This window comes from Oncorhynchus tshawytscha, linkage group LG24, assembly GCF_018296145.1.
Source record: "Oncorhynchus tshawytscha isolate Ot180627B linkage group LG24, Otsh_v2.0, whole genome shotgun sequence".
Classification (NCBI taxonomy): Eukaryota; Metazoa; Chordata; class Actinopteri; order Salmoniformes; family Salmonidae; genus Oncorhynchus; species Oncorhynchus tshawytscha.
In genome coordinates this window covers 6,512,069-6,524,215 of record NC_056452.1, presented here as the reverse complement: position 1 = coordinate 6,524,215, position 12,147 = coordinate 6,512,069, and the positions used below count along the sequence as shown (strand labels likewise).

General features: G+C 42.6%; 1 protein-coding gene across 1 annotated transcript; it reads right to left on the bottom strand.

Annotated features, from left to right (window-relative positions):
- Positions 1–2,998: 2,998 nt before the first annotated feature.
- Positions 2,999–11,453, bottom strand: LOC112223269. The gene is made up of 4 exons (XM_042305203.1): positions 11,127–11,453; positions 9,941–10,115; positions 9,397–9,598; positions 2,999–3,467 (listed from the first exon to the last, which is right to left on the bottom strand). Exons 1-4 carry the CDS (start codon positions 11,289–11,291, stop codon positions 2,999–3,001), a joined length of 1,011 nt encoding a protein of 336 aa, XP_042161137.1. The 5' UTR covers positions 11,292–11,453.
- Between the last annotated feature and the right edge of the window lie 694 nt (positions 11,454–12,147).

Here is a 12,147-nt window from a genome sequence, read left to right as displayed (position 1 = left end):
CCATAGCCATTAGCCCAACAAAGAGAGCATGTTTCAAAGTTCAGGTATACTAGTTTTCAGGTATACTTATTTAATATTTTAATATTTTAGTTATTTAGCAGATGCTCTTATCCAGAGTGACTTACAGTTAGTTCATTCATCTTAAGATAACTAGTTGGGACAACCACATATCACAGTCAGAGTAATTGTCCTCATTAAAGTAGCTATCAGAAAAGCTATAAGCAAAGTCAGAGCTAGTTAGGGCTAAAAGAGTCAAGTGCGAGTGTTTTTCTTTGGGGGGGATTATTTAAGATACTCTTTGAAGAGGTAGGGTGTTTCAGATGTTTTTCGGAAGATGGGCAGGAAAGCTGGTTCCACCACTGGGGTACCAGGAAAGAGAAGAGCTTGGACTGGGCTGAGCGGGAGCTGCCCTCCCATAAGGGGTGGGAGGACCAAGTGACCAGAGGCGGAAGAACCGAGTACTCGGGTTGGGGTATAGAGTTTGAGCAGAGCCTGAAGGTAGGCAGGGGCAGTTCCTCTTGCTGCTCCGTAGGCAAGTACCATGGTCCTGTAGTGGATGCGATCTTCAACTTGAAGCCAGTGGAGTGTGTGGGGAGAACGACAAGGTGTTGTATAGAGAATGACAGGCTGTTGTCCAGGGTCACACCAAGGTTCTTTGAACTCTGGAAGGGGGACACCGTGGAGTTGTCAACTGTGATGGAGAGGTCTTGGAGTGGGCAGGCCTTCCCCGGGAGGAAGAGCAGCTCTGTCTTGTTGAGGTTGTGCTTGAGGTGGTGGGCCGACATCTAAGCTGAGATATCTGCCGGTGACGGAGAAAGAGAAAGTAGTTGAGTGTCATCCGCATAGCAATGAAAGGAGAGACAACGTGAGGATGTGATGGAGCCGAGTGACTTGGTGTATAGAGAGAAGAGGGGACAGATAGAACTGAGCCCTGGGGAACACTAGTAGTGAGAGTACGTGACACAAAGAAGAGCAGTCTTGGTTGAGTGACCAGTCTTGAAGCTGACTGGTTAGGGTCAAGAAGATCGTTCTGAGAGAGATAGTCAGAGAGAGTTGGTCAGAGAAAAAAGAAAATAAAGAAGTGATGGGGTACCGGTCTTTGACACATATAACATCAGCACCCGTCATGAATCTCCTTTTCTTCCTGAGTCCAACCTCATCCAGCCCTCTGATATATTGCTGGAAATACCAGAAATGTTGAATCTCTGCTTGGTTTTGTGGGGATGCCTGCAGTAACTTCAAAACTGTTCTAGCCGTCGGATTTTGCTCTGCATAAATATTCTCAATAGCCTCTTTCCTCTGGAAAGTTTGTGACAGCACTTCTCTTGCAGCATCCAACATATTATCAAGAGCATACTTTGGCTTCTGAATGAGTTATTTATGTGCTACCTGTAAAGCACAGCTCTTGGGTTAGGTACTGTACACCCCCCATGCTGTCCAGGAGATCGATCAACTTGTCTTGATCTTCGATCTTTAGATCCTCTTTAATTATCCTCTTTGGGATGATGCGAATTTTCGCAGCTTTTTGTTAAAAATCGCGCAACATTTCAGCGCCCTGCTACTCATTCCAGGAATATAGTATATGCATATGATTAGTATGTGTGGATAGAAAACACTCAGACGTTTCTAAAACTGTTTAAATCACGGCTGTGACTATAACAGAACGTCTGTTTCATCGAAAAGCGCAGGAAAATCTGATCACTGGAGATGGAAAAAAATATCCATGCGCCACTCCCATGAATTGTTAAAGGTGAACCGTAATATATGGGGCCGAGCTTGCAGTACCTACAGCTTCCACAGGATGTATAGAGTCTCCTCATTTGAATCTGAATTGATTCTTGGTAGATCCGACCAAAGGGAACGATTCTCTCCGACCACCGACCCGAGGCATTGTCTGTATTTTTTCCGGACATTTTTCCACACGGCAGGCTATCGAATTTACATCGCCCACTGATGATTTTTATAGCTTATTGACGTGTAGTAATACCTAAAGTTGCATTAGAAAGGTATTTCGAAGTGTTTTGTGAAAGTTTATCGTCGACTTTTTAACTTTTAAAAAATGACGTTACGTTATGAAACGCTATTTTTTTCCGTTTATCACACAGTCTTCATAGATCGATATCTAGGCTATATATGGACCGATTTAATCCAAAAAGACCCAGTATTGATTATGGGACATCAAGGAGTGCCAAGAAAGAAGATGGTCAAAGGTAATGAATGTTTTATATTTTATTGTGCGGTTTGTGTAGCGCCGACTACGCTAATTATTTTTGTTTACATCCTCTACGGGTCTTTTGGGGTGTTACATGCTATCAGATAATAGCTTCTCAGCCGAAAAGCATTTTACAAATCTGACTCGGTGGCTAGATTCACAACGAGTGTAGCTTTAATTCAATACCTTGCTTGTGTGTTTTAATGAAAGTTTGAATTTTAACGAAAAACGATCAGTGACGCTCTAAAATATCCGCTGATTTGATCCCCACAAGGGAACATCCTCCCTAACAAGTTTTAAGGGCTTTAACAACAAGATCTCTCTCAGAATGACTCAAATATTGTAGGAAGGAATCAAACAAGTGCTCAGTAGACACTAAATGCTCTCCAAAAATGAGTGCCTCAGTAAAGGCAGATGCAAGTCGGTTAGCGAAATAGCCATTACCTTTCAATCCCTTTGCCAGTACTCTGCCGATAGATTGCCATTCGTCTTCTTGCCATCTCAGGATGAGGGACGGGACCCTCATATCCTCGCCATCAGCCGCAACGTCAAAAAATTCAGACCCAAAACATCCAGAGTTAACATCCCTTGAAACACCTTGTGCATGATCTCCTTTCTCATCAACCAAGGTGAACTTTACAAGGAGATTGACAATTTTGGGATTTTTTAATAGCGAATTGATCTCTATAAGTAGATTGACTCTATGTATTTTTATTGTGGCATGATCTCTGTTGCCTAGAGGGGTTGTGGCTTGACCTTTGACGTCTGGATGGGTTGTGGCGTGAACTACAATGTCTGGAGGGGTTGTGGCTTGACCTTTGACGTCTGGATGGGTTGTGGCGTGAACTCCAATGTCTGGAGGGGTTGTGGCTTGACCTTTGACATCTGGATGGGTTGTGGCGTGAACTCCAATGTCTGGAGGGGTTGTGGTGTGACCTCTGATGTCCGGGTGGGGGGTGGGGGGTTGTGGAAGGACTTCTGACATCTGGAGGGGTTGTGGCATGACCATTCACATCTGGAGGGGTTGTGGCATGAACTCTGACGTCTGGCGGGGATGTGGCGTGACCTCTGACACCTGGAGGGGTTGTCGAGTGAATTCTGACATCTGGGGGGCTTGTAGCATGACCTCTGTTTTCTGGAAGAGTTGTGGCGTGACCTATGACGTCCGGAGGGGTTTTGGCATGCCTTCTTAAGTCTGGAGGGGTTGTGGCGTGACTTCTGTCTTCTGCAGGGCATGTGGCGTGACATCTGTTGTCTGGAGAAGGATCAAGTGTAAAAGCAATCAGGTGGCAAGGTGTAAATACCAGTGTGTCATCCAGCTGATACGGAAGGAGTTTTCACAGGTGTGGTGCAAACTGTATCTCTGATATGTCTGATAGGTCTGAGAGACAGCTAACATCAATCCCTTCAGTGTTGGTTAAAGTGACAGCAACTGTAACTCATTTTGCATTATGAACAATTTCCTGTTTCAGCTCCTTGGTGATAAGGTAACATCTCAACACCCCACATTTCTTAAATTCCCACTGTGGGAAAAACTGTTATTTTGCTTGACACAAAAGTTCCTTTTTACTGAAAGTTTTTGGTACATTGATAACAGTTTCCTAACTTTGTTTCCCCTCGTGTATCCACCTTAATTCAATCGTTCTTGGGTTTCCTTCAGTAAGCTAGTTGCTCCTCAAGTGCGCCCTTGAACATTTGGAATGCGGCTCTACAGTGTCCTCTGATACTGTGGGTTCTTTAGCCCCTTTAGATCACAGTTCACTACCTTTCTCAGTTTTTCAAAAAGGACAGTTCTTTGCATCTCTCACTGTGGACTCAATCCAAAAACGCCTTGTGGCAATCCTGTCCCCATAGTTCGACAGATAAACTGACAAAGCACTGTCCTCCATCTCCTCAAGTTTGTTGTGTCTATCGGCAGAGACAGAAAGGTAGGGAAATACTGTTGTTTGCTGGTTGAATAATTATAATCATGATTTCTATCTGATGATACGTCTGAGTCACAAGACCTATTCTGATACGCACTCTAGCTACACTCCTAACTCCAAACTTAACCCCAACATCCTTATGGTTTGCCTTACAATGCTGTCAGATAAAGCAAGATTGATAATGATTCCAATAAACACTACAACATGGGCTGCAAACGTGAGCTCTGAAAACTGAAAGTACTGTGTTCATTTGGGAACAGGAGAAGGGACAGGAGGGAAAATACCTCATAGTCAGGGCTTTTCTGTTGAAAAACCTTTTCTGTACGCTATTCTTGCATGACTTTGGACCTTTGATATTTGGATGGGTTTTGGTGTGAAGGTTGTTCCTTGCCAGTGTCTTTTTTCCCAAATGTGAAAATGACACTATAAAAATGAAAAATGTCTTGTCTTAAAATATACAGTAGCCTAACTTTAAGGAATAAGATTCAACAACGTTTGACAGAGCTCCAGAGTTCCTCTCTGGAGATGAGAGAACTTTCCAGAAGGACAAACATTTTTGCAGCACTCCACCAATCAGGCTTTTATGGAAGATTGGCCAGACGGAAGCCACTCCTCAGTAAAAGGCACATGACAGCCTTCTTGTGGTTTGCAAAGGGGCACCTAAATGACTCAGACCATGAGAAACAAGATGCCCTGGTCTAATGAAGCTAAGATTGAACTCTTTGGCTTGAATGCCAAGCGTCACTTCTGGAGGAAACCTGGCACCATCCCAACGGTGAAGCATGGTGGTGGCAGTATCATGCTGTGGGGATGTTTTTCAGCAACAGGGACTGAGAGACTAGTCAGGATCGAGGGAAATATGAATGTAGAAAAGTACAGAGAGATCCTTGATGAAAATGTGCTCCAGAGCACTCAGGACCTCAGACTGGGGTGAAGGTTCACTTTCCAACAGGACAACGACCCTAAGCACACAGCCAAGACAACGCAGGAGTGAGTGGCTTCGGTATAAGTCTCTGAATGTCCTTGAGTGGCCCAGCCACAGCCCGGACTTGAACCCCATTGAAAAATACAGCATTTGTGCTCCATCAGTTGCAATCAGCGGTGGACACAATAATTGCTGCTTACAGTGCCTTGCAAAAGTATTCATCCCCCTTGGCGTTTTTCCTATTTGGTTGCATTACAACCTATAATTTAAACAGATTTTTATTTGGATTTCATGTAATGGACATACACAAAATAGTCAAAATTGCTGAAATGTAATGAAAAAAATTACTTGTTTAAAAATAAATAATAATAATTGAAAAGCATGCATATGTATTCACCCCCTTGCTATGAATCACCTAAAGAAGATATGGTGCAACTAATAACCAGAAGTCACATAATTAGTTAAATAAAGTCCACCTGCGTGCAATCTAAGTGTCACATGATCTCAGTATATATACACCTGTTCTGAAAGGCCCCTGAGTCTGCAACACCACTAAGCAAGGGGCACCACCAAGCAAGAGGCACCATGAAGACCAAGGAGCTCTCCAAACAGGTCAGGGACAAAGTTGTGGAGAAGTACAGATCAGGGTTGGGTTATAGAAAAATATCAGAAACTTTGAACATTCCACGGAGCACCATTAAATCCATTATTAAAACATTGAAAGAATATGGCACCACAACAAACCTGCCAAGAGAGGGCCACCCACCAAAACTCACGGACCAGGCAAGGAGGGCATTAATCAGAGAGGCAAAAAAGAGACCAAAGATAACCCTGAAGGAGCTGCAAAGCTCCACAGTGGATATTGGAGTATCTGTCCATAGGACCACTTTAAGCCATACACTCCGCAGAGCTTGGCTTTATGGAAGAGTGGCCAGAAATAAGCTATTGCTTAAAGAAAAAAACAAGCAAACACATTTGGTGTTCGCCAAAAGCCATGTGGGAGTCTCCCCAAACATATGGAAGAAGGTACTCTGGTTCATGGAGACTAAAATGTTTTGGCCATCAAGGAAAATGCTATGCCTGGCGCAATCCCAATACGTCTCATCAACCTCTCATCAAAGAACACCATCCCCACAGTGAAACATTTAAATGTCTTGGAATGGCCTAATCAAAGCCCAGACCTCAATCCAATTGAGAATCTGTGGTATGACTTAATGATTGTGGTACACCAGCGGAACCCATCCAACTTGAAGGAGCTGGAGCAGTTTGCCTTGAAGAATGGACAAAAATCCAAGTGGCTAGATGTGCCAAGCTTATAGAGACATACCACGAGAGACTTGCAGCTGTAATTGCTGCAAAAGGTGACTCCACAAAGTATTGACTTTTTGGGGGTGAATAGTTATGCACGCTCAAGATTTCAGTTTTTTTGTCTTGTTTCTTGTTTGTTTCACAATAACAAAATATGTTGCATCTTCAAAGTGGTAGGCATGTTGTATAAATCAAATGATACAACCCCGCCCCCGCAACAAAATAGGAAAAATGCCAAGGGGGTGAATACTTTCGCAAGCCACTGTATAGTCTACATTCAAATGCCGTGGCTAAAGTGCGTGCATTGAATAAAATAAGAATATATTTAATAGGGAGACCATAGAGAAGTATGATTCATACATCTAACCCTGTCTAGAACCTTAAAGGGTTCTTCAGCTGTCCCCATAGGAGAACACTTTGAATAACCCTTTTGGTTCCAGGTAGACATAATCCATTGAAAAACACTACATCCAGATGACAGTTATGCTACGTTGTGGATTTCTTGAGGTTGCACAGTCACAACACACTTTCTGTTCAGAGGCTGCTAACGAACAGCAAGCAGTACGTCAGTCTACAACTTCTACAATTAACAAGCTCAAACAAATTTGGCAAAACAAATAGATCACAAACCCGGGACCGGCATTCTCCCTCACTGACTGTTGCAATAATCCAAGATTAGGTGCATTTCCCCCTTTCGGGTGGCTAATGAACACACCCTGGCTTTACCTACTTTTCCCCCTGGACTTATGGCCTGCCTTTATACATGAATGACTAACGGTACCGTGAAGAAGAGGCATGCAAAATCTCCCAAATTCACATGTCTGAATTTGCATGATTGCATCATGGCCATGCATGTCTTGTTCAGTTATGATATATTGTTTGGCTACTTAATAGTTTGTTATGGGCCCTATTGGTATTGGGCTTTAGCCTATTGAAATGTTCGGCTATAGCCTAATAAAGTGTTCTTTATCGTAATAATGATATATTTCTCTTACAAACAATATTTTTTATTTGTTCTTATCTCATAATAATTATATACAAATATATATATATTATGAGTGGCAGCAATACTCCACTATAATTTTGTTATCAAAGCTTGAGTTTTGAAATAATATATGGTTTGATAAGAACAATATTGGCAGGCCAGGCATAAATCCATTATCCTGTGATAATGTATTAGTCCTACTGCCCAAACCTCATTCCTAGAGAACTGTTTTTATTGGGTTAATGTTACATTTTTTAAGAGATGTTTTTTACTTTTTTTATCTGAGTGGTAGATCTCAGCTTGCTTTTTGATCACTTTGAAAGTGATCTTGACTCAGAAAAGGTTGGTGACCATTGCTGTAGACCAAGGGTCTCCAACAGGTCGATCGCAAACTCCCAGGAGCTCGCAGCCCACCTATGAGTTGGTCACAAGTATCCGACACTGTGTGCTCCCAGCTACAATCCAATCAAAATAACATTGACATTATCACACCCCTGTTAAGTGACAATTGGCTTAAAAAGCCAAACGTAACACAATATCTGCCTATACATTTCCAGCAATATCGCCCCTGTCTGTGTGGTGTGCCATCTATCATTTCATGTAGCCAGTTGGATGGTAGACAGAAAGACTACCTGGCAGAATTATAGTGTGATTATTTGTGTCAATCAGTATGCCTCAGGAAGTAGGGGTGCTGCAGCATCCTCTGAAAAATCTGAATTAAAACCATTAAAAAAAAATGAAAATGGAAACAAAGTGTGCACTGGGCCTTTACTAGTCCTGTATTAGCAGACTGATATATAAACACATCAATGACCTGGGGAAGAGTTGCAGGGGAGATGGGAAGAAAAGAGTATGCCTATTTGAAAGCTAGAAGAAAAATAGTAGGTCGGGACATGTTCTTTTTTTTTTAAGTAGAAAAGGCTGGAGAACCCTCTAGACCATTACTTTACTTACATTTGCTCTCCACTAGAAAGCGGCAAAGTCTCTCTTTCACACTGTCTGTCCTTATCTGTTGTCAGACCAGTGTTGATGACCCTCAGTCATCCATTTAACTGTACCACTAACAACATACACATATCTCAATGCTAGACGCAGTAAACTTTACAAAGGACACAATAGCCTCCCAAATGAGCCCATTATGATGTAAGTATTAAAAACAGCAAACGATCATCATAGGCTGCTTATGACCTCTACATAATGGCATCGTAGCAGGTTGTGAAAGGTTATGTCTTGTCAACTTTTAATGGATATGTGTACTCTGATGGTGTCCTAATATGGATAGTGTAAATGTAAGAGCTGTGTAGTGTGACAATCAGAGAAAAAGAAAACAAATCACCCATACAAAATAACAGCTTTTATTTTAGCGCTTATTTCGTCAGATGACATTGTCTGACATGACCAGATGGCGTGAATTCTATTTTAATAACGATTTACTTTGACAAGAAAACCGTGATGGTAATTGGCCTCGCTAAACAGTGCATTTGTTAAAATATACAAAATGGCAACAAATGTAAAAAAATAAATAAAAAAAATGTTTTTAAAAAGACAGCCTATTTGTTGATATTTACATTATAGTACATACAGTCATATCGGTATACACACGATACTGACATAATAAATAACTGGTTAATTGATCAGTGTTCATCAAGGCTTTGGCGCTTGACAGGACCAACTTGTAGTGTCAGGGTGGTAGAAAAACTCCTTCCTGGAGAAACAAGGAAAAATAATGTGGTCAGAATCTGTCTAACATCATGCCATAAACGACATAGATCATGGGTTGTAATTATTACTGTATGACCATCGATGTTGTAATGATTTAGATAGTCCTCTGCTGCACAGGAGGCTACTGAGGGGAGAACAGTTCATACGAATGGCTGGAATGAAGCAAATGGAATGGCATCAAACACCTGGGAACCATGTGTTTGGAGTATTTGATATCATTCCACAGCAGTCATTTACCACAAGCCCATTCTCCCCAATGAAGGTACCAGCAACCTCCTGTGCTCTGCTGCCATTCTTAAGTCTTTTATTGTGTACTCACTCTCTCCATTTGGGCTCAACAGCGCCACGACAGAGCAGGCCTTCATCACATGGGCAGATCTGGTTGATGCTGAACGCTAGGCCACCTTCGGGAACGAAGCAGCTCTCATCTCGCAGCAGACGCCGCTTGCACAACTGCTCACCGTGATGACGGGCACAGCACATAGACTCGCCGCAGTCCCTGTCTACTTTACACCTAGCACCTAGACAAGACAGAGCCAAACAGTGAATCATTTCATGAAAGTGAATAATAATTAAATGAATGAATTAGTTAATGAAGGCATGAATTATACAAATCACTACTTGATCAATTAGTCAGTAAACATCCTGTCACCCTGTGGTCATCATGAAACATTTCTCTCTTGTATTATTATTTGAAATGTAGACAGGTCCCTCCCTTAGTGCCAGCACTCAGTATAGCGAAAAAAAAGTAGCACAACGGTTTTTTTTTTTTAATCACCATGAGATACATTTACTTCAATAAACTGTACTGTGTCCACCACAAATGTTCAAGTGAGTCGCAATGGCCTTGTCACTTAGCCTACCCTCTTGTCCCTCAGAAATGCGCCGGTGGCACTTCCCAAACATGCAGCTGAGTCCTCGGACACACTGGGCATCTCTCCTGCAGTACTGGCCCTCCCCACGGAGAGGAAAACACAGGCCAAAGTGACGGTCACAGGAGAAGCTTCGACCACAGGCGCGGTCATGGTCACACACACCCTGAAAAACAAAGCAAGAGCTTAGAAACTGTGATAATGATGACACACACCCATAAGCAAATCATTGCATTCACATCTGGTATAACATATACTCTCTTGAAAGAAATATTAAAATAATGGTAGTTGTCATGTTTTATGGGAAATAAAGTGATAATAAGTTGTGGTATTAAAGACTGAGCGAGATGCCGTTGCAACATGCACAGTTACTCTGTGAGTAACTGTGCATGTGCGCTTCACGCTGGTAAAAAAAGTGTTAGTATTGGGAGCAAAACAGCAGAGAAGTTTAGCCTAATGCTTCAATGCTCTTAGATGGTACAGAAATTGACCCGATATCGTGTTCACTTCATGCACGCAACTTCATTGTGCTGAGTCTACATTTAGGTTTGCTTAACTGGATTTGAGCTAGTTGAAACCAATGAAGAAAACCAAGAAAGGAAACCAAGGAAGATCAATGATGATACACTGAGAACCATCTAAGTAAATAAACCATTCAGAGTGTTGCTGCCCATTTACTGCTGCTGTGATTGAGAGCCATTATCAGTCGAAGATTGGTGCTCTAAGGTCCTAATTTTTTCTAACCACTTCCAACACAATTACAAACAGAGAAAGCTACTGGAATAGAGTAGCGCCGTCACTAACATGCTAATGTGCCATTTTACAACTCTGGAGTATTGACAATGGTTCAGCTACTGCTGAATACATCCAGCCTTTATGCTTGACTAAGCTACTTCCCGAATCTTGAAATGTGTGTGGTTTTTATCTGTACAAACAGATAGAGACAATGTGTCGTTGACTTTTAGCAAATTGCATTCTTCGACCAGATTGACCATGTGAAAATGCTACAAAAGCAGACACACATGTGTGTCAATTCAAGCTCAGGTAAAATAGCAAGAGATTACCACTTCATTGATTAGGAAATTCAAAAACATTTCAGAACTCCTTCAGTAGGACAAAACCTGTTTAAGCAAACAAGATGCTTTCAAACACAATAAAATGATGATCTGGGTCTTACCGAGGATCCTTTGGTGTTGACTGGAGGGGTGCTCTCCATAAGAGCCATGGGTCCTTTCTTGGGGGGACTGTGGGGCATGTTGAGCATCCAGGCCCAGATACGGCCCTGGGCCAAGGGCATACACAGCCAGAGAGAGAGGAGCCACAGAATCTTGGTTGACATCATCTCCACAAAACGTGCAATTAGGTAGGAAAAGAGAGAACGAGAGAGGAAGAGAGAAAAAAAATGAGCTTGTCCGAATGGAGTTGAAGAGGTATTGAGACAGAGAGAGAAGAGAGTTTCCAAAACCGAGGGTCTCAGCCGATATAGATGTCCTGTGTGTACAGTCTAGGCAGGAGGGTTTGATATCAAGCTCCTCTTGTGCCCCATGGCTTATAAAGGCTCTGGAGGCCCCTCTCTCTCCCCCCTGCTATGCTGTTTGTTCAAGCCACAATGTGGGAGGAGACAATTAGTGGTTAATGGCTTAACTAAATTGACTGAGACACCCCCTACGAGCAGAAAAGGATGGCAGAATTATCAGCTGCGGAGGCAGAAAGGGGGAGAGTAGGGGTGTTGGTCCAGGGGTGGGGTAATGGGCTTGATGGATTGACAACATTGACAACAGGGGCCACACAATGGAGCAAGACAGGCACCTTCAAGGCTTATCTCACTCAGACAAACAAGGTGGGGAGTGTGAAGACAAAAGCAGACAGAAACGACATGTCACAGATTCATGGCCTGGGTCGTTGAGTGGCAGCCCCACAGGGCCAACGCAGTTGACCCTAGCTAGTGGCCCTCTGTGCTGGACAAGGGCCCCACACTGGGAGTAATTTGCTTCAGTGCACACTGCAGACGACCCCCAGATCTCATTAAACGTAATTATCATCAGGGAGGTTGGAATACAAACTCTGGCGGGACGGCTCGCTTTCTCAAGCTGCCATTTAATAGATGTTGGTCCTCTTGTGTCTTCCTCCTAACTTTTTACACATTTCCAGAGTTAGGACACTAATCATACTAATTTGGTTATTGTATATGATCAAAC

What these genes read in the sequence shown, in the direction of transcription:
- LOC112223269 (XM_042305203.1), bottom strand. Translation starts at nt 11,291, where the DNA reads ATGATGTCAACCAAGATTCTGTGGCTCCTCTCTCTCTGGCTGTGTATG. An exon ending in TCAACACCAAAGGATCCTCG is followed by an intron (nt 10,116 to 11,126) that starts GTAAGACCCAGA and finishes TTTGTTTTTCAG; the next exon opens with GGTGTGTGTGACCATGACCG. An exon ending in GTTGAGCCCAAATGGAGAGA is followed by an intron (nt 3,468 to 9,396) that starts GTGAGTACACAA and finishes ATCCTTCTCCAG; the next exon opens with ACAACAGATGTCACGCCACA.